General features: G+C 40.1%; 1 protein-coding gene across 1 annotated transcript in view; it reads left to right on the forward strand.

Annotated features, from left to right (window-relative positions):
• ARHGAP8 (Rho GTPase activating protein 8) overlaps positions 1 to 20,271 on the forward strand; it is a 59,834-nt gene that overhangs the window by 24,809 nt on the left and 14,754 nt on the right. Inside the window, exons 4-9 of the mRNA XM_027897727.1 lie at positions 143 to 230; positions 2,804 to 2,935; positions 4,412 to 4,498; positions 8,290 to 8,388; positions 9,481 to 9,591; positions 13,835 to 13,908. Of these exons, the coding sequence (XP_027753528.1) occupies positions 143 to 230; positions 2,804 to 2,935; positions 4,412 to 4,498; positions 8,290 to 8,388; positions 9,481 to 9,591; positions 13,835 to 13,908 (591 nt within the window). The remainder of the gene's footprint in view (positions 1 to 142; positions 231 to 2,803; positions 2,936 to 4,411; positions 4,499 to 8,289; positions 8,389 to 9,480; positions 9,592 to 13,834; positions 13,909 to 20,271) is intronic.

A 20,271-nucleotide genomic window follows, 5' to 3' on the forward strand; every position in this document is an offset into this window, starting at 1 on the left:
CAGGTGGGACTTGGCAGGGAAGTCTTACAGCGTGTTTTGAGTAATAACAGGAGATAGAGGTAGCCCCAAATACCACAAGAGCCACACCATTCCTTCAGAACTCTGAAAATGAGTTGTCTTTATCAACTGTTTTGTCCCCCAGGTGATGACAGCTCTGGAAGGAAGGTGATCACCTTCAGTTGCTGCCGCATGCCCCCCTCCCATCAGCTCAACCACACCAGGCTCCTGGAGTAAGTTTCTTTTAATCTCCTGCATGGACTCCTTTACACTTGATATGAAAAAAATCTATCAGCTTGTTTCCAGGGCAATGAGCTTTCAAGGAGGAGAAGCAGGAGGCAAGGAGTGAAATTTAAAAAAGGATGTAAGACCTACTAGTGTTAATGCTAAGTGAATGAGATGATGATGACGCTGCCAGTTGCCTTGACTGGAAGAAGCCATTCGCTGTGTACTCAAATTACTTGGTGTCTTGATTTTATTAAAAAATTCTTATCATATTTTAAAAAAATTATTCATAATGAGGACCAATGAAAGTGAAATTCTGGTATTTTAGTGCTGTGTACGTACGTTTTCACGAAGAGTTGTGTTTGCCTTTTATCTCCTAAATCACTCAGGAAGATCATTGTTTAGTTATTTGCATTCAGTGGGTTTTCTATTTTATAAAAATGTCTCCATTTCATTCAGTATACTATGTTTAACACTTTTATATGTATCTCACTTTGAGTCTTTTGTGTTAAAAGAGGTTGGGAATAGGTAACTTTACAACATTCTTCCTTATAAACTTGCTGTTTCTGCCTTGTAGTTTGTCACTACAAGATCTGTTCTGTCATTAGAGTCCTATCCCAAGCATTTTAAACTTGTTTGGAGTTCTTGTACAGCCTGTGTTTCAAATGTCACTACCTACCACCATTGGAAAGGACAGGAATGCTTTTGCCTCAGCTTCTCAGAAGGGGAGAGGGATTATAACACAGGTTACTTAAGAAATGGTTTTGAGAGCACACAAGGAGTGTTATGGCCAGGGAGGAGGGAGAGCCCCACCAGTCACCTCCTCACACAGAGGAGCAGTCATAAGGAGGAAATGCCAAAGAAAGGAGTGGGACAAGCCATGTTTCTACCAAATCTGGGAACCCTTCCTCAGCTCTGTGAGGAGAAGCCTTGGTGAAACTCAGGTTTCCAGCCCTTGGAGTCTTCTGGACCTGAAGACTTACATGTTTTCCTGTACCTGAGCCCACATCAAGTTCCTTTGGAAAAGTCAGTGCTAAAAGAACTGAAGGCAGGCGTCTGAACATGGAGGCAGCAATACAGCTATCAAGGGATCTGCTTTTAGGTAGTTAGGCTCAGGTGTTGAATTCTGAGGAAAAGCTGCAGAGTAGGCCCCGATTGGTAGGTATTTTGTGACGAAATCACTTAAAGAACTGATTTGGTAAAGCCTTTGTAATGCCCCTGCAATTCTGTTATAGCCTTGGAACAGGTAATTGACTGTAGAAAAATACTGGTTATTATATGCCCACGAAACACTCTCAGTTATTTTTGAAAGTACAGGCTGTCTGGATGCAATGTGACAAGGAATTTACATGCTGCAAAGTAAAACACCAGGCACTCTGTATGTAACAATATCTCTTTAGCTATATTTTAATTTCAAATTCTTTAAAAAAAAAAAAAAAAAAAGTCTTGAATGACTGTCACTACTACTTCTTCCATTAAAATACCATTTTAATGCTTAAGTCAGGGATCAAAACAGCATTATATTAATTGCAGTGGCAATCCCTGTCCCAGGATACTGGCAATCTAAGATTTACAATATACTGAGGGAATAAGCAGATAAATGAGGCTTTGGGAGGGTCAGAAGTGAAGTTATGGGCTTTTCCATGCCATGGTGGACAGTCAAAGTGGTCCTGCAGACAGCCCCAGCCTAATAAATGGCACATGGAACTGTCTGCTTTATTGAATAAAAATTGCTTACCTACAATTAAGGGCTCTGTTGCAGAATAAGAAGTGAGCATTGAAAATAACATGAGAAAGTTGAAATCTGACACAGCAAGACACGAGGCCAGATTGCACTGCTCCATCATGGCTTGATTTGAATCACTGAGCTGTGTAATAGGCCATCCTGTGCTCTTAATTGTAGGAGAAAGGGAAGAGAAAAGCATCTAAAATTGTACCATAAAAGAATGAACACACAGAAATCTGCTTATAAAACATGCAGTATTATTTCAAGAGGGGATAAGTAGTGTAGTTCTTTAAATTAGTTTCAAGGGAAATGATCTATGAATTGCAGGCACCACAATGCAAACAAGGGAAAGTCAAATACAGCCAAGAAAAGCAGTTTACAGTAACAGGTTGTAATTGGCAGCAGTTTGGGGTAATGGATTTTTCAAGGATTTAAAAAGTTTTAAATTAAGAGAAAAACCCAAGATGTGTTCTTTCTTGTTTGGAAAAGGCAAAATGGCATTGTTTGCTTTGTCTCGAAGGATTTTACAAAAACCAGAGAAAAGCAAAATAAAAGTTGCCATTAGTTAAAATGCATCTCTTCAAAAATTTCTTGGCAAACGCAGTCCCATATTGTCTTCATCCTTAAGTGATTCATGAGCACCACTGTTTTTGTAAATAAATACATTCTTTACAATTTCAGGCGTTGCAATGATGTGGAATTATTGGCCGTATTGCCACTAGAGCAAGATGAACTTGTCAAATACCTCGAAGCAAATATGAATTTGCAGTCAGAGTGCAAAACCAGCACTGTTACCACTTCAAAGATCTCCTCCCGTAAACTGTCTTAAAACTACACTGTTATCTTTCTCCTCAGGTACTTAAAGTATACCCTGGACCAGTATGTAGAGAATGATTATACGGTTGTCTACTTTCACTATGGCCTGAAGAGTCTGAATAAACCATCTCTGAAATGGTTGCAAACAGCCTACAAGGAATTTGACAGGAAGTATGGCTCCAGAATATTTGGTTTACTCTTAGGATTGTGTAATGTCTGTAACTAACTTCCATGAGGGAAGTGGATCTGTCCTGACCCACCCACAGCTGACTGAGCTCATTTTGCCATTGCAGATTCTTGTGATGATGTCAGTGCTGTCGGAAAACAAACACAAAAATAGCTCCTTTCAGACTGCTGGGTTCAAAGGGAAGGGTGGGCAGAGGAGAGCACAAAGGACAACATAATTAGCTTGAATTGAAGGCAAATGCTCAACACGAATAGTTTCAAAAGAATAGATCTTTGAAGGTTTGCAGCAGAGGCTCCGTAAAGTCTTTTGGACATTTAATTGTAATCTAGGAAACTATGAAGAACATAAACTTCCACACAGTGAGCAGATTATGCCCCTCACCCAAAGGTATGGAACAAACTTCAAAGGGGAACTTTAGTAAAGCAACTCAGGTGTTTTGCTTGTCAGTTTTCATTGTGGATTTTGGGTCCTTGTCCACAGAGGTGCCAGTGCACAGGGGTAGTTGTTTGCTTGTGTGTGGCAGTGGCTTTGTGAATACAGTGCTTTTTTTCACTCACAGGACCCAGTTAAAATCCAAAAGGAAAACCTGTAATTTCTAATTTGGTCCCTTTTCCCCCTCTTACCATAACCTGATTTTCCTTAGGAGTTACCTTCGAAAACCATCACAGTTTTCCCTGATGGTTGTTTTCTAACAACGAGTGTTGACTCTCGGGAGGAGCACAAAGCAAACCTGGCAGAGTAATAGGCAGCAATTTATATATTTCACTATGCATTTCTCAATTTTGTTCTGCAATAACACACAGCCTGGTTTCCATTTTGGCCTCCTAGAATCCACTGTTTATGTATCATGAAATGACACTGTAGAATCAAGCAAAGCCAGAATGAAGGAAGGGTTTGTTTCATGCAAAGGGGACCATGCAATATCAAACAAGTAGCACTTGGCTTCACCTTTAGTAATTGCTAGCAAAATAGGCCAAAATTAGTGGTAAAATTAAAAATTTAGGTGTAAATTCTACATCTGAAAATTTAGAATTTTTCTCCCACATGAAACTCACATAAATGGAAAGCGAAGGGATATGAAAGAAAGTGATTTTTAAGTCATGGATTTTTTAAACAGACTCTTCATGCTTTTATCAGTATTTTTTTTCAAATTGCCTAATTTCCTTTCTGTCCCCCTGATATTAAATCTATGAGACAGCAGACACTGCTTAGGAACACAGTAGTGTTAACTTGGCCTATTGTCAAAGCTGACCATTTTTCAAAATCATGTGTGGGTTGTGTTTTTTTTTTTTTTTTTTTCATTTTACATTCCATTTCTTCTGAATTAGGGCTTTTGAATGTATTTGAAAAGAATGCTGTGTAATGTTCCTGTAATAATACCTTCCATTCAGTTGTAGCTATTCAGTTCTACCATCTGTAGTATTCAACATTCTTCTAACAATTTCATTTTCTTTTCCCAGGTATAAGAAAAACCTTAAAGCCCTCTATGTTGTACATCCAACCAACTTCATAAAAATCCTGTGGAATATCTTTAAACCTCTTATAAGGTACTTGGCAGTTTATTGAACACATTATTCCCGTTTAGTTCAAGGATGGTTTGCTCTCTAATAAGTTGCTTTTAAAAAGGCTTGAGGTAAAATATGTCAAGTAACAGCACAATACCCATTTAAACTGTCTGGAATTAATGGGTAAGGTGAGCTTAAGCTCGAGTGTGAAAAAGAGGGTAGAGTTCTTTTCTTCCTAAGAAAAGGGAGTCTTAATTCTTAGCAGTTTTACTGGTATGTTAAAGTAAATATCACTTTAAAAAATAGTTATTCTGTGGACCACAAACGACTATTTTGTCGTGTTTGACAGCACTTCCCATAATGGAAGTGGGGGTGTGACTGGAGTTACTGGGTGGTGCAGTAAAGTGGATAATGAATGGTTAAGCTTCAGGGGGAGCTGGAGTGGTGAGATGAATAGTGATGATACAACTGTGTGTTCAAAGTTAATGGGTAAGCCCTGAAGTGCCCGTAAGAATTTGAAATGGAGGATATAAAGGTGAAGCTGATGTATTTTACTGTGTGTTCTTCTCCTTTGCATGGTAAAAGTTGGTGCTGCCTACAGGGAACCACCACCAGTGGGCAGATACTGATAAGTGCAAGGATAGGCTGGGCTTGCTCAGCTTCTGCTCCTGAATTTCGGTCACTTTCCAAGTAATTCTGGCTCTTTGCAGATTATATTATGGATGTCCTCAGGGCTGGAGGATGAAAACAGCTAATCTTGAGAAGCCATAATGAACCAGCCAAAAACATCCACTACAGGAACTTGCCATTGTTTCACTTTCTGACTGGTAGAGAGCTAATTAATTAGGGAAGGGAAGTTTAACTTTTAGGGAGACTGGAACGTGTAAGAGGCGTGTGAAAATAAAAAATGTAATTACAGCTAAAAATCTCTCCAGAATATTCTGGTTTTGAAACAAGAAGACTGATTATAGATCCGTATTTTAACTAGCAGTAAAATAAATGCCAGTGAAGCAGGACATAGTGCAGGTGAGAAAAGTGAACAGAAACAGGATGCCCAGGACCTGATGGTGGCTCAGGAAAGGGGGTGGATTTTTGGTTGGTTTGTTTGTTGATGATTTGCTTTAGGATGGGTATGGAGAGCTTTCTAGAAAACAAAACCAAACAAACCCAACCAAACAACAAAACCAGCCAAACAAACAAAAAAGGGCAAAAAATCAACAACAAACCCCAACAATCAAACAAGAATAATTCTTGATGGATATTACAATACTCAGGTGAACCAACTTCTTTCTCAGAGGCAGCCAAGGGTTCCTTGGGAATAGGTCCAGGCAAGGGGTTTTGGGACACTGATGATTTTCATCCAGTGCATGTTAATGCACTCAGTGTGATATTTGACTTAAAGCAATAATTGGTCACTATTCCTTACAAAATAAAAGTTTACAGGTACCTGTTCCAAACACTCATTTCCCCTGGATCTTATTATCTCCTTGTAAATAAGTAAAATACTTTTTTTCCTGGAAAATACCATACACTGGCAATTAAATCTTTGTTTGCTTTGAATGTGAAGAAAGGTGATCCTGATAAGCTTAAGCCCATCTGGCATAAACAATTCAAAGCAGGGCTTGTCAGATGCAGCAACATCATCTTGACCTTCGGAACACTCTATTTTCATCAGGATTGGTTGTTTTTGTTTGTACTGACATTTACACTTTTACCACTGTGTACCTGGATTCTTCTTTTGAGTCTAATTTAGTAACACTCTCTGTGTTTAAAATCTGTTACCAACAGCAACAAAGCTGTTTGTACACAGGGACTGACAAAGTGATTGGAAGTATGAGGAGACTCTGAAATGGTCTGTAAGCCAGAAAGCAGGAGTTAGCTGAAGCTTAGGAAAGATCTTTTTATTCCTTAAAATGTCTTAATAGCTGAATGTCCACATACATTTTGCTGAAAGGGCCCATGTACAGTCTCCCTAAATTATACTCTCGTTGAAGGCTAATACTTATTAACATTGTTAATTTACTAGAACAGTACAATTTCAAATTTGTTCACAGTACCTTTCCCTTCCAGTTTAGATTAATCTTACCTTGGCTAAGATGAATCATGCTTTTAATTTAAGTGTCAATATTAATCCAGCCCACAAAAGCAAGGGAGAAAAACCCTCTACACCTTCTGTTTCCTACCTTGGGCTGAATTAAAGCCCAGACTCATTTGTAGATAGTGTTGCCAATAAAAATAGCAGATGTAAAATAAATTTAATTATGAAGAAGTATGTATTTATTTTTCAGGGGTCTGTTAGTGTGTTTGGTACCTGTTAGCACATGGCCTAAGTACTTTTACATGATATTTTAATGTGTTTGCTAACAACTGGACAAATAACAGAATTATGAGAGTGAAGGACAAATGTAGTAAGTATTTTAGCATTCTTTTATTTGAAAGGATTTAAGAAAATTTAAATACATGAGACTTTTCAAGCTCCTGAGGTTGACTGATCTTCTTTCCAGGCCCAAAAGAAACCAGCAAGAAGGTTAAGTGTTAAGTCAAGTGTATTTTCCCCAAATGGCAAAACAACAGTAAGAAGACCACATTCCTATGTGTGAGCTCACAGAAACCACTCACCTGCTATCAAAATAATGCACTTTAGTTGGTGGTGTTGATGTGGCATTTTTAAGGAACAGCACTAATTCCTGATTACAAATTCGGGGTTCTGTGACCTGTCCTGCATTACCAGAGGTGATTAAATACAAAGTTTTGTGCTAGCCCACGGCTTGGGTAAGATGTTGGGAGTCCAGGCTGTTTTGGATCAAAGACACTCTGGAGAGCACTGAAGCTGTGCGTTCACAGACTGATACTCTTCAGTGTCCCAAAACTGCTTTACTTTTAGCAAAATTTAGCTCTTTTCAGTTTTAATCTAAAATTGAATGAAGTGGCTGATGTTTGTGCCACCTCCCACTAGAGGGAGCGTGTGTATGTGGATTGGACAATCCAGGGTTTAAACTCAGTCACACCAGCGTTTTTCTCCAATTTTACTCTGGGAGTAAGGTGCAGCAAAGTGCACTTTTTGTCATCAACACCTGCCGTTTTTCTTGGCACTTCATTACAGTACAGATGCTTGGTGTCGTGGAAAAGTATTGCATTCTTTCAGACCGTGTGTATAAACGTGTCACTGACCCCTGTCTGAACACCTCAGCCTGCACAGTCCTGTATTCTGGCTCTGACTCAAGACCTAACTAGTGATATTTCAAATCTGGAAGTCTGTTTTGTACAGGTCAGAGAAAAACCTTGTCATTCATGGTGTTTCCTAGAAGTTATCCAGCCCTTTCGAAATGGATAAAGCTGGTGCACCAGCACTATCAGTGCTTTGAAAAGTATTGCCTGTTGCTTGAGTGATTTATAGTTTATTTTCTACAGCCCCTGTTTTGTCTTTAGGATGGAATACCTGAACAATACAAACATGTTGTTCTGCTGCCTGTGTAACATTTTCTCCAAAGCTAACAATGCTTTTAGAGAGATTTCTGATGTTGTGTGAAACCTGGTTTTCAGTGGCTTTTAAAGCGATGTTTTTCATATCTATGCAAATCACAAAACATTCAGATGGAAGGCAGTTATTTTTATTCAAATCAGACTCTCAGGCATGCACTGTATATGTTTGATCATATGAAATGAAACACATCTTACGTCTCCTGCTGCTTCAATTACAGTCTAATTTTGAGTTGCATCAGCACTTACATTTTTGTAATAGAAACTAAACCCTTTGTAAATGTTCCTCCCATGCTGATTTTTACACTACTATGTGATTTTTTTCTCAAAAATTTTTTTTTTTCTTTCTTTAGCCATAAGTTTGGGAAGAAGGTCACCTACTTGAACTATTTAAGTGACCTGGCAGAACATCTCAAATACGACCAGCTAAATATCCCTCAGGAAGTCATCCGGTACGTGGCAAATTTAATCCACATTGCCTCACTTTTCCTCAGGTAGAGGTGCATCCTGCTCAGTGTATTCTGAGCAGAACCTATTTTTATCAGTGATTAAAAGTCTAATTTACCTGTTTGTGCTTGGTTGGGTAAATTCTGAAAGCTGCATTGGCATCAAACACGTTCTGAAGTGCATCAGGTTTTCTACAGGTCTGGAATATCTCAGTTGTGGAGCATTTCCTTAATATAATTGCAACTTCTGTGTGAGTGTAAGCAAAACCAACCCACATGTTGTTACTGCTTATGAGTATCATGTCATTTCCTTGGGCAGAGCTGTAATCCTGACCTCTTTCCTTGCACATTGAAGCAGATTAAGTGACTTCCTTTCATTAAGAGCGTTCCCAGCCAGCAAAGTGTTGCTTGATTTTAAACTTCATGGACGTATCTGTTGTCGGTGGTTCCACTATTTTTATATCTTGTGAGTTAGGGAGCATTATTGGAGTGGAGGGTGGGAGAGAAAAAGGAAAGAAATGCAGAGAGCTGTGCTTGTCAAGTGCCAGTACTGGTGTCAATAACATCTTCCCAACACGGTGCTGTACATGGAAATGCTTTGATGTGCTGACAGGAAGTGATTTTATGTCACTGCTGAATGAAAGGAACTGGAAGCTTTGATTACGACTCTTACTGATGCCTGGTGGGTTTTTACACATCTTTTGTGTAAATATGGAATAACAGAAAACACCTTACAGCTCTAAGGTTATAAACTGGATTGCATGGTTGCCAAAGAAAATAGAGCTGTGTTTTGAGTAGCAAATAGGTTTGAATTTTGCTCTTAAATTATGGTCTATGCCTATTTTTTGGACATACTGATTGCTATGCTCCTCTGACTGAAGCAAAAGAGCTCTTCTATGTCGTGCTTAAGTATTCTGCCTCAAATACTACTTAAAAATTTCCTCATGCTGAAATTAAATGCAAGTTCTGTAAGACCTGCAGAATATACACTATTGTCAGGAGATCAGCATCATGAGCAACACTTACAGCTGTTCATATACACAGTCTGTCTTTCGTGGTACACAGAAAAATAATGAAACCTTAATTTTTTTTTTGCAGACATGATGAAAATCTTCGGAGGAAACAGAAGGGAAAACTGCCACCTGTGGTTAAGATTCCTCCACCACGGCCACCTCTACCTACCCAGCAATTTGGAGTCAGCCTGCAATAGTAAGCCGGGAGATTTCAAAAAATATGAGATTTTTGTACCCTACAGCTTTGTAATGTGCAGGTTCACCAGACACACTGCCTGCAAATAAGTTGTTCGTTATATGTTTAGTTCCTCATTCTCTCTGAAAAGCCACAAAACTATGAGGACAGACAGTACATTTTACGAATCCAGGACAGGTCTCACAGTCCCAGTGATCTGCCTGATCTTCAGGTTTCCATTTTCTTAGTAGTAGTCACTACACAACTTTTTTCCCAGTGGGGAACGTTTTGCCATACATGCCAGAGCCCTGAGCTAATATGTTGCTGCTGGTGGATGCTGGCAGCATGGAAGTGTTTTGGAGATATTTAGATGATGGATAGCAAAGCCAAAACAAAGCTTCAGGCTCCACAATGGCTGCATAAAGCTCAGATGGATGCTTGAGCCTTTATACATTGTTGTTTTGTTGCTCGCAGATTGTTCTGATCAGAGTTTGATGGAAGGAATAAAATCATTCTCTCCCAGAAATGCCCTGACAGCTGTTTGCGTAGATTACAGCACTGTATGTGGTATAAAAAATTATTTACTTTACACGAGGAATGGGATGGCAATAGTACTTGCAAGATTCAATTTTGGTAAAAAACAATAGGCAAGAAAAGCCCACAAAACCTTCTAGCTGCCTACCCACAGTCATTTCCGTCATCTTTCTGTGGCATCCTCCTCAAAAAACAGCTGAAGACTGTTGTTCACATTCAGCAAAGGCAATTTACTCTGTCTGATACATGGACTTTTGTCAAATCTCCTCCCACCCCCAGTCTACTTTTCTGGTTCTAATGATTCAGCTGTAAATGAGACATAAGTTCCCTCTGCTTGAATTTTAAGCCTTAGTGCTTTCTGGAAGGCCTGGAATTAGTACAATCAGTATGTAATGTGTGAGAGTTACTACAACATGAGCTTTTACAGTACCCCTTTAGATTTCAGCCTAACACTTGAAACATGGCTAAGTCACCTCCCTAAGCCAGAGACTACCTTTTAGGTGGGCTCCACTGGGTCATTAGGAAGGACAGTGTTTTATGCCACCACATTAGTAAAGTCAGGACTGTTTTCAGGCACCAGGACAGGCTTTGGCCACCAGACAGCATATTGTGTGTCACTCCTACCATCTGCTAGTCCTACTTTATTTCTCTGGCTGTGCCCAAGCAAGTAAACAGGGTATTTTCCTGGGCTGCACATGGTGAGGGTGTGGTGGCTGCCCTTCCTTGCCCTGCCCCTCTCCAGCTGTGTTACCATCAGTAAATTGTGTACTCACTGCTTGCCTTGGCTTTCCTGAAGTATAAAAAGGGTGACTACTTCAGAAGGGGCTTATCTGGGGATGGGGAAACACCAAGCAAGGCCTTACTATCATTTTTGTTCCAGAGAGTTCCAGCGCTGGGGGTGGAGGCACTGACAAACAGATGCTCTCTGTGTGTGGGTCCAATTCACAGCACTTGAGTACCCAAAATGGATGTACAGGGGAATATCAGTTCCTCCTGTTTGCCCACCCTTGTCTAGATTCACTCATCACCACTTGGTGTTATTACAAATAAACAAATCCCCTGCAAGTTCCAAATCGGAAATTGAGGAGTGAATTTAGACTGTTTGTGAAGAAAGGTAAAATTAGTGGTGGGATGGGAATGGAATGCATTGGGAGCTTCTAAAATCTGAACCAAAGCATAAGGTATCAACTTTCATCTTGAGGAATGAATTGTTTTTGTTAATTTCCTCTCGTCATCTCTGTGGACTGTAATGACAAAATGACGTTCCACCTGTGCCACAGACGGGAAGAGGGGGCAGAGAAAATGTACAAAATTGCCACAGCTGTCCAGCTGCTGCTTGTTGAGTGGTTATCATAAACATTTCAGGGTGCCTTCCTTTGGGCCATGATCCTTCTGCCTGTGCATGCTGGGCATGTGTGCCCAGGGAGGAAGGATTCATTCTAAAGCAAACCTCTGCATGTCTCAGCAGGGAAAAAATGAAAGGGAGAGGGAAAGCAAAGAGAGATAAAGATTATCAGCCAAGAATACTTAATGACACTTGAGAACATTGTGTGAAGGCCTTGTGTGGCAACTGTCTGCTGCCTGCAATGAGTCACTGGGTGTGTAACGTGCTGCAGTAACTAATCATGGATCCTGTAGTGAGCAGAACTCATTCTCTGTGTGCCAGAACAGACCTCTTGGATCTGACGTTGCTGCAATAGGATGGAGATCCGTGAATCAGTTACAGCAGCTGTACAATGCACTGAAATACTCTGCTCTGCTCCTCACTTCAGCAGAAAGATGATGAGAGTAAGATGTCTCTCATTTCAAATCTCCCACAGCAGCACCCGACCCCCAGTGTTGTCCATCACAAGGCAGAGCTGCTCATCTCACCATCCTGGCCAAGGCAGCAGACAAACAGACTGCCTGACAGGATCCACAGAGAGAGGCTGGAGGTGTAGTTTCATTGACCTCTGAACTGGTCTGGTTTACAATACCTGCACTAACGTCCCTGCAGTTTTTTCTGTCACCTCAGGTGACAGAAACATACTCTGTGTCCAACATACTCTGCAAAAAACACACCCCCAGCTCGCCCTAGAGCTGCAGAAACAGAACAAACCTTTGCACGTGACTGTCAGTGCATATCCTACTCCACTTTAGAATACCATTTATCTTGAGAACCTCCTTCATTGCACCAGGAACAGAACCTTGCCTTAAAGGGAATTCTGTACAAAATGTTGGAAGTGCAAAACCAGCACCTTTTTTTTCCTAGAAGAAAAAGAAAAGTTACGTGTAGGTTTTATTATTACAAATTATAGGCCAGTTGCTTGTCTCACCTCTCTGACAGATAAACTAGTGCTCAGAGGGAGCCAGTGCTGTAAATAATCAGTTTGCTATTTATACACTGAAATGGGAAACACATTTATGGGTAACAATAATAATTAGAGAATGTTTATAAAAAGCTGCTGTGTTGCTATTCAGTGCCTCTGGAGTGAGCAGCTGTAAGAAAGCAAACACAATCAGTGCAACTTCAGAGAGGCTGAGAATGGGTTCCATGAGCCTAAATTGTCAATAATAAAGATGTAACAGCTCCTAAGCACATTAAAGTCTTGATGATGTTCCCATTTCAGTTAATTAGGCTTTTGACTAATTTTAATAAAAGCTGCCCTAAATGTTTAGGGTCCTGATATGAATACATGAAATAAAATTATTTGACACACAAGGAGAGTATTAAAACTCCCCTATTAGAAAAGCTAAAATTAATGTGAGGTTTGTTTCCACTTACCTTGATTTGCTGCAGGTTCTTCCTGGTATCCCAAACACTGACCCCAGTAGTGACCCCACCTCCCAGCCCTTTTTCTTATTTAATCTCTTACTGGGAGACATAATTTCACAGGGGATTTCAACTTTGCATGCTATGCAAAGAACCCCTGGAACTTCCCCCCTTCTCTGGTTTATTAGCAAGACTAAGTTATTAGTGGGCCATACAGTCACTTGTTCTATGTTTTTGCAGCAGACTTTTTACATTTAACATTGTCTACATAAATATGTACTAAGGCTACTTTAAAATCTACGACTGGTCCTTTATGTTGTTGCTGATTACTATAAAGTGTAGCATAATGCTCAGGAGATACTCTTGTTATACTTCTAGGTTGCCAAAGACTTTTTTTTTTAAAATGAGGAAGATAACTGCAGAATTTTCTGTGCTGTCTAGATCAAGAAAATGCCATGTTCAATTTTTTTGCCTCAACTGTTCACTCACGAAAGAGAAAGAAATCTCATTTCATGGAAATCATTCAAGGCGTTAATAATCTCACTGCCCCGCTTTGCCTTCAAAATAAATAGTACAATATCCTTTTAATTATACATACACTGGGGCTTAAAAAAAGAGCTAAATGACAAAGAAAAATCTGCATGATAAAAGGCTCCTAAACTTGCAGCATCCCTTGATCAGGACTTACTGGGAAGCATTTGCTGCAAACTCCTTGCTCCTCTGCCTTTAAGCTGCCTTGAAACCCCATTCCACCAACAGCATCCAATCAAATCCAATCTCCAGAAGGGATAAAGTTAGTAGTGAAGGACTTTTGTCTTGGGTACAGGCTCCTTAACTTTAATGTATGCTCTCAGATTTCTCTCTGTTTTTTGCTTGGGCTGTTCTGTCTTATGTCTTACTTTTGACTCTTTGTCTGTAAATGCCACTTAAAGGCTCTTACTTTTTCTTTTTTTTCTTTATTTTTTTTTCCCCTGACAGTATCAAGGACAAAAACAAAGGTGAACTAATCCCCCCAGTAATGAAGGAAACCATATCCTACCTGAAAAGTAAAGGTGAGTTCTGTGTCAAAACTAAAGGTGAGTTCTGTCTTTCAGAGCACGGACAGTAGTGTGAAAGTATATAACACTCAGTGTCTGGTTCAGCAACAATTCCAACTACATAGGATATGTTTATATCCTGAAAAGTTGACTGGTAATTGAGCACTGTCTTGAGAGCTTTGATGGATAGGAAATAATTATTATCAGATTGCTGTCTCACTCTGAAAAAAACATAGAGTAAAAAACCAACCAACCAACAACAACAAAAAAGAAACAACAAATAAGAAAACAAAACCGAAACCAAATAAAACCAAAATACTTTCATGATTTATTTTATTTATTTTATTTATTCATTTTATTATGTAGTATATAATACATATAAAATAATACAAATATATTATTTATTTATATAAATAAAATATTATTTATAATAATCCTTAAGATAATTTAGGGAATAGCAAATCTGAGCAGATGTCTTGAAATATACATGGCAAACCCATATAATAGTATTGGGGTTAAGTAGAATGTCCAAAAAACCCAGTGAGTTCTATTTTTCTAGAACCAGTAGCCCTAAAAACTCACTTAGAAAAAATATTGTTGCTGACATTTACAGAGCCTTTGGCTGCATTTCATATCTGTAGTTACGTTATATAGAGATATAGATTACAAAAATACCCTTATTTAAAATGGAAGCATCCAAATCTGAGTTCCCTCTATCACCTTCAGGTACAGGGCAAAGAGAGGATGGATTTTGGCTGTACCACTGAGCTTTTCTTAGGGTTGACAGAGCAGAAACAGAGCATAACTGGCACAACACTACACAGGGCTAGAACTGGGAATGATTCCTAAGATCCCTGAAAGAAGGGTGTGAATTTTTAATAGGTGTGTCAAGTGAAGAAAAATCAAAAGGGAAACATCACTGGCATTTAATATGCCATTAAGTTTGGTTAATGTTTGAATGAATTTTGAGCATCAGCATTGTTTTTAAGACAAAACCGAGGCTCAGATCCCTATATTGCTGTTTGATGAGTTTTATCTGAAATTTTCCTCATTTAAAGAGCTGTTTGTATTGACAGCACACAAATTATATAAAATATAAATTTTGAGTTGTATTCTTCTGTAGAAAAATACAGAAACCTGTATCCCGTGGTATTCCTAATTCTTGATTTTCATCCTTCATCTGTCCTCCTGAACTAAGTAAATTTTGCTTTCAGTGCTCAAAGAGTACGTGAGGATCTCTGTTGACTTTAACTATTGCCACCAGGGTTTGCTCCAAGTTTGAGCTTATTTGAACTCGAAGTGAGAAATTACAAACCTCTGAAAAACCTGTACTGAACAGGCTTCACATTTGTGAAGACAAAAGGGGGCAGGCAAGAAAAATCAGTTTTTCTCAGCTTTATTGCTTCTTTTGAAGGGAAATCCTGGCTTTGTTTACATCAGTACAAGAAAATGTGTATTTAATTGAGGACAGAATAGACAGACATTGTGTCTTGCCCTCAGTACCTCCAGAAATTGCTGATTTATCTTCAAAATACCTGCAGCAGCCAAGGCTGGAGTGGGGCCAGTTCTGCTATTCAAGGTATCGACTGATCTGCAGTAGGTGGAGAGCCCCTCACAGACTTTATTGAAGTGCCCGTGGTCCAAACTCGGGATTTCCACACAAACCCATAAAGCTGTTTGGGTGTGCTGTTTCCACACTGGTGCTAATGATGAAAGCTTTGCAGGTGTAGCTGGTATCCAGTATTGTGGCTGAATACAGGGGGTGTAAACAGTTCAGCACTAAAGAGTCTTGAAGGCGAGTGAGTGGCAGGCTGAGACAATCCCTGTAATTATAATCCTAAGTGGATAATTAGAGCTTGTGTGGTGTATCAGTGCATGCCCCCATCTGCAGATGAAAGGCAGACTTTTTTTTGTGGTTTAAATTGTTATGAAACAATCATCCTTACGTATATTTAGCTTATCTTAATAGGCAAATACCTCTTCCTCACTAATCACAGGAGTCAAGAGAGCTAAAATGAGGATGAATGTGCACTAACATTGTTACTTCTCACAGCTGTTATTGCTTAGGAATTGAGTGAAAATATAGTCACTAAAATGTTAATTATTTTAATCTTTAGCCTGTGCATAGGAGGAAGGCTTTGCATACGTGGTGCTTTCTTGGACTTATTTAAAGGTTTTAAAGAAATAGGAGGTTTATGGCCATCACTGTAGTGTGTTAATGACCAGTAATTAGTAATTCTTACATTAATTTGAAACAAAACCTTTTCCATGTCTTGCTTGTGTTATTTCTGTGTGTTTTGTCTCATCTGTTGCACCAATCTCATACTCTTCCCTCTCAATGGTATCCAAGTCCAGAATCCACAGTTTTCTGAAGCAGCAAAGCCAAATGTGCAGCACAGAGGGGAAAAAAGCAAGTTTTATCTCTCATGGTTATGGTTAAAAAAAAAAAAAAAGGGAGGGTTGTCCAAACTTTGTCACTGCAGAATTTCTCCTGGATGAAATGTTTGTTACTCTGGAAGCAGGAATCACCCTTGGGTTTTCTTCATACTTTATCCCTTTTTGGCTAAAATTTCATCTGTTTGGTGTCACAGTTTGTGAGGAACGGACTCTGATGTGATGAGATTTGTGAGCAAGTCCTGCTTTGTGCCTCTGCAGAAGTCAGTGGCTCCAGTGCACAGTCCAGCCCATGCACTTGCTGACTGGACTCTCTGATTTTTCCCCACCTCTCAGTCCTTCTGTGTCCCCAGGAAGGAAAGTCCTGTCAATGCTGGTATTTCCCAGCCAAGCCCAGGTTTGCTCAGAGCTGTCGTGTTCCCTGTCATAAAGAGATTTCCACAAACCAGATTTCTAAAGGGAGATGCCTTGTCAGGTAGAGTGGTCTGTGATGTTCCCAGCCAGATGATGCTCGCAAGCCAAGTACCTGCCATGCCAGGGCTGTTAAGCAGTAGGTGACAGACGTGCATTTTTTTGCACTTAGGACTGTAAGTGTGCAGGTATCTGTTGTACCTGCTGTCTGCTACGATTTTAATTCTTTCCCTAAATCTGGAATGTCTCAGTTGTGCCGGTCCCTGTGCTGACAGCCCCAGAGGGTGACTGGCAGCGTTCTTTGCACTCCAGACGTGGCTGTGAGCACAGTGAAAACCTCTATTCATCCTCTGGAAGTGACAAACACTCACTGTCGTTACCCTGTTCCATTTGATTTTGGCAGAGCTTCCAGCCTTGCAGAGTTAGCAGGGAGTGGGGTTGGTTTTCACTCCCGGTGACTTTCTTCCCGTTGCTGCATTTTCACATCTATTTACCTGAAGTCTGCTTCTGAAACTGTGGTATCACAAAAGCTCCTGCAAAATCATGCTTCATCAACAGGGTTAGGAGTTCCTGAAACATCAGAGACCCTCTGATGTCCACTCTGCACTGTCTGGGCTCCTGTCTCTCGAGCAGCTCTGGTGCAGGAGCTGTGCTGACACCCAGAGCAGGCAGCAGTGCCTGCAGCAGTGAGTACCAGGCTAAGGAACCTTTCAGTCTCTAAAGTTACAGAATCACAGAACCACTAGAGTTAGAAGAGACCTTTAAGGTCATCCAGTCCAACCATCAACTCAGCACCACCACTGTAACCCCTAAACCACTAAACCATATCACCCAAATCGTAGTGGGACAACTGGGAGTATCTCTCCAAAAGACTCCTGGTTCACCCACCCTTCTTCTTAACTTAATGACCCCAATCCCTTGGACAGTTTGCTTGGGGCCACCTTCTTCCTCCTTGGTGTTTAAATTTTGTGTCTCAGTTTCAGACAACACTGTCTGCAGAAGTTCCTCCTGGTGGGGAGTCACTGTCACCTGCCCAAACACGCCAAAACTCCCCTTCTTGTACCCAGTTCGTGAGGGGGCTCTGGCAGCAGCAAGCACTGCCTCATCCCCAAAAGCAAATTAACATTGTTTTGTATTTTAGAAACAAGATCTATTATGGCTGATGCCTCAGACACTGTTAACATTAACACAATATACCCAAGTTTCCTAATTTCTCTAATTTTCAGGCTATTTTTTCAAAAGGGAATAAAATGTAGCCATTTCACCACTTTCACTCTGGCTCCACTTTAGAGTGAAAAAATGTTTTTAATACTGAATTTTAAAAATGCCTAATTTGGGTTTCTTCTAACCTTCATAGTGAAGAATTACTTTCTTAAAATGAGTTCTTTCTGAGAAAATCATCAGCTCATTCAGACTAAACCTCAAGGTTCATCTTGTGGACCAAATCAGAGAAGTGCTCTTAATTTCAGAAAGAAAGGGGTGGTATCATCCTGAACCCAGCCAATGATTTAGTCAGGCCAGAGAGGTTTAACAGCTTAACAGTTTAACATTTGTGACTTGATCTTCACAGTAACCAGCAAATCAGAGGAGGTTCTTTTTTCCTATGCACAGCCTCAAACCCTCAACCTGTCCAACCCTCTATTTAGAAATGTAAGGCTTGACTTGCAATTGCACTAAATCGGATTTTTCTGTGTGTTTACCACCTTATCTCTAGTATGCCCTGAGAAATTGTATTGCCTAATTAAATATCCACTGTCTTGTCAGAACAATTCATAAGTGTTTCTAACCTGGTGTCATTCCTTTGGTGGGAATGATCTTGATGTTTTGCTCACAGGCCCTTTTCCCAAAGTCCAGCTTAGCCACAGGGTGGTAATTTTCTTTCTCTGGTTAATATGTCCCCACGTGTCCTCACAATCTATTTGGTGCTGAACTGAGACTGTCACTTCTGAGCAACTATTTCAGTAGCCAGGGATATAAGTAATGCCATTCTACGGAGGATAAAACTGCATGGCAAAATTCATATTTTGTTTGCAAACCCCTCAACACGTGGAGGTCAGATCACCAGCCTTTAAGGGACTTTTTATTTGATTCAATGCGTGTATGAACTGCACTGTTCAGACTTGCATGAAGATGTCAAACAGGTTACAAAGTGCAGGGGTGTTGCTCAAGCCTGTCTCAAACATTAATACGCTGTCATTTGTTCTGGTTTGGTTTTGTTTTTAATATATGGGTAGGATTATTTTTACTGTTTTTTATGTTTGAGAGAGTATCCCCGAAGGTATAAACATCATGCTTGTTCATGTTTAAAAAAAAAAAAAAAAAATTAAACCCAAAGCTAACCTGCTGTGATTATCACTGAAATTTCCAAGATCTGATAACATTTGCATTCTATAGAGAGGCCATATAAGGAAAGTGCTACAGCAAAATTTCACAGAGAACTGATTGCTAAAGAGCTCATGTGACATCAGCAGCAGCTCGGAAGTGATGGAACAATAAACTCACAGTGAAGGAATCACACCAGAGAATTGTAAAGCAGAAAAAATAACTGTCCCCTGTAGGAAAATTATCTCACAGTAGCCCCCATGGCCCAGTCTTTCTCTCTTACCTCACCAATTTTGTTGACTGGAAGTGCTTTGCAGCACAAAGTTTTTGTTCTGTGTTGTCTCCTGGTACCACAGGAGAGTCCTGGGTGATGACTAAGATTTCCAAATGAAATGGTAATAACCCTGCTATAGGAGTTCAGTGATAAAGTAATAAATGTCCTATTGTATGATTATAATGACAACTAAAGCTGTCCTTTATCTGTTCAATAGCAGAAGCAGTGGTAAGCAGTGATTAATCTTTCCTCCTCATCCCTTCCATGAATCACAACAAATCTTGCTGATGGAGGAAGTTTTGGTTCCATTTTTTAATGTGAATGAATACATCCTGGTGGTGATAGTCAGAATGGGTAGAGATGGATGGTTATGCATCCTGAATCCATTTGGATTGCTGCAGCTTTGCCTCCTGGCCTCAGCTTCTTGCAATCAATCAAATATCTTTTAAAAATGCAACACTGGGAAAGCTTGACATTGGCCACAGGAATATTTCCGAGTTCTTGGCTCTTTTGTTTCCATGGGAATGTTTTTACCTGGGGTTCATGGAGATGAGATATATCCCAGGACCAATTTGTGTGCCATCAAGTAAAAATGAGCCTTGTAATAAGCACAGTTTCTGGTGCTCAGGCATTGTAAATAAATTATTTCCAGAGGTGCCAAGTGTAAACTGAGAATATTCATTCATAAATTCTGAGGCTGGAGGCTGTGCTGTTTGAAACTGCAAGGACACCGATGCACTGTGGATTCTGAGGAGGACGCACAGCTGTCCATCCTTGCTGCTGCTGCTCAGCTGTTCAGTAGGGCTGGAAGTGTCCCTTCCCTTCCCTCCCCCTCTGCCCTCGATCTGCTGTGCATTTTCTGCAGCGCAAATCACCTCTGCAAACTGCAGGCATCACACTCACTTGTTCTGTATTCACTGCACAGAGTACCAGGGAAAGGAGGGCTGTGCGACCTCCTCCTCAAACCTGTGCTGTGT

Source organism: Empidonax traillii, unplaced genomic scaffold, assembly GCF_003031625.1.
Source record: "Empidonax traillii isolate 1590-97213 ecotype Southwest subspecies unplaced genomic scaffold, ASM303162v1 scaffold557:size1000685, whole genome shotgun sequence".
Classification (NCBI taxonomy): Eukaryota; Metazoa; Chordata; class Aves; order Passeriformes; family Tyrannidae; genus Empidonax; species Empidonax traillii.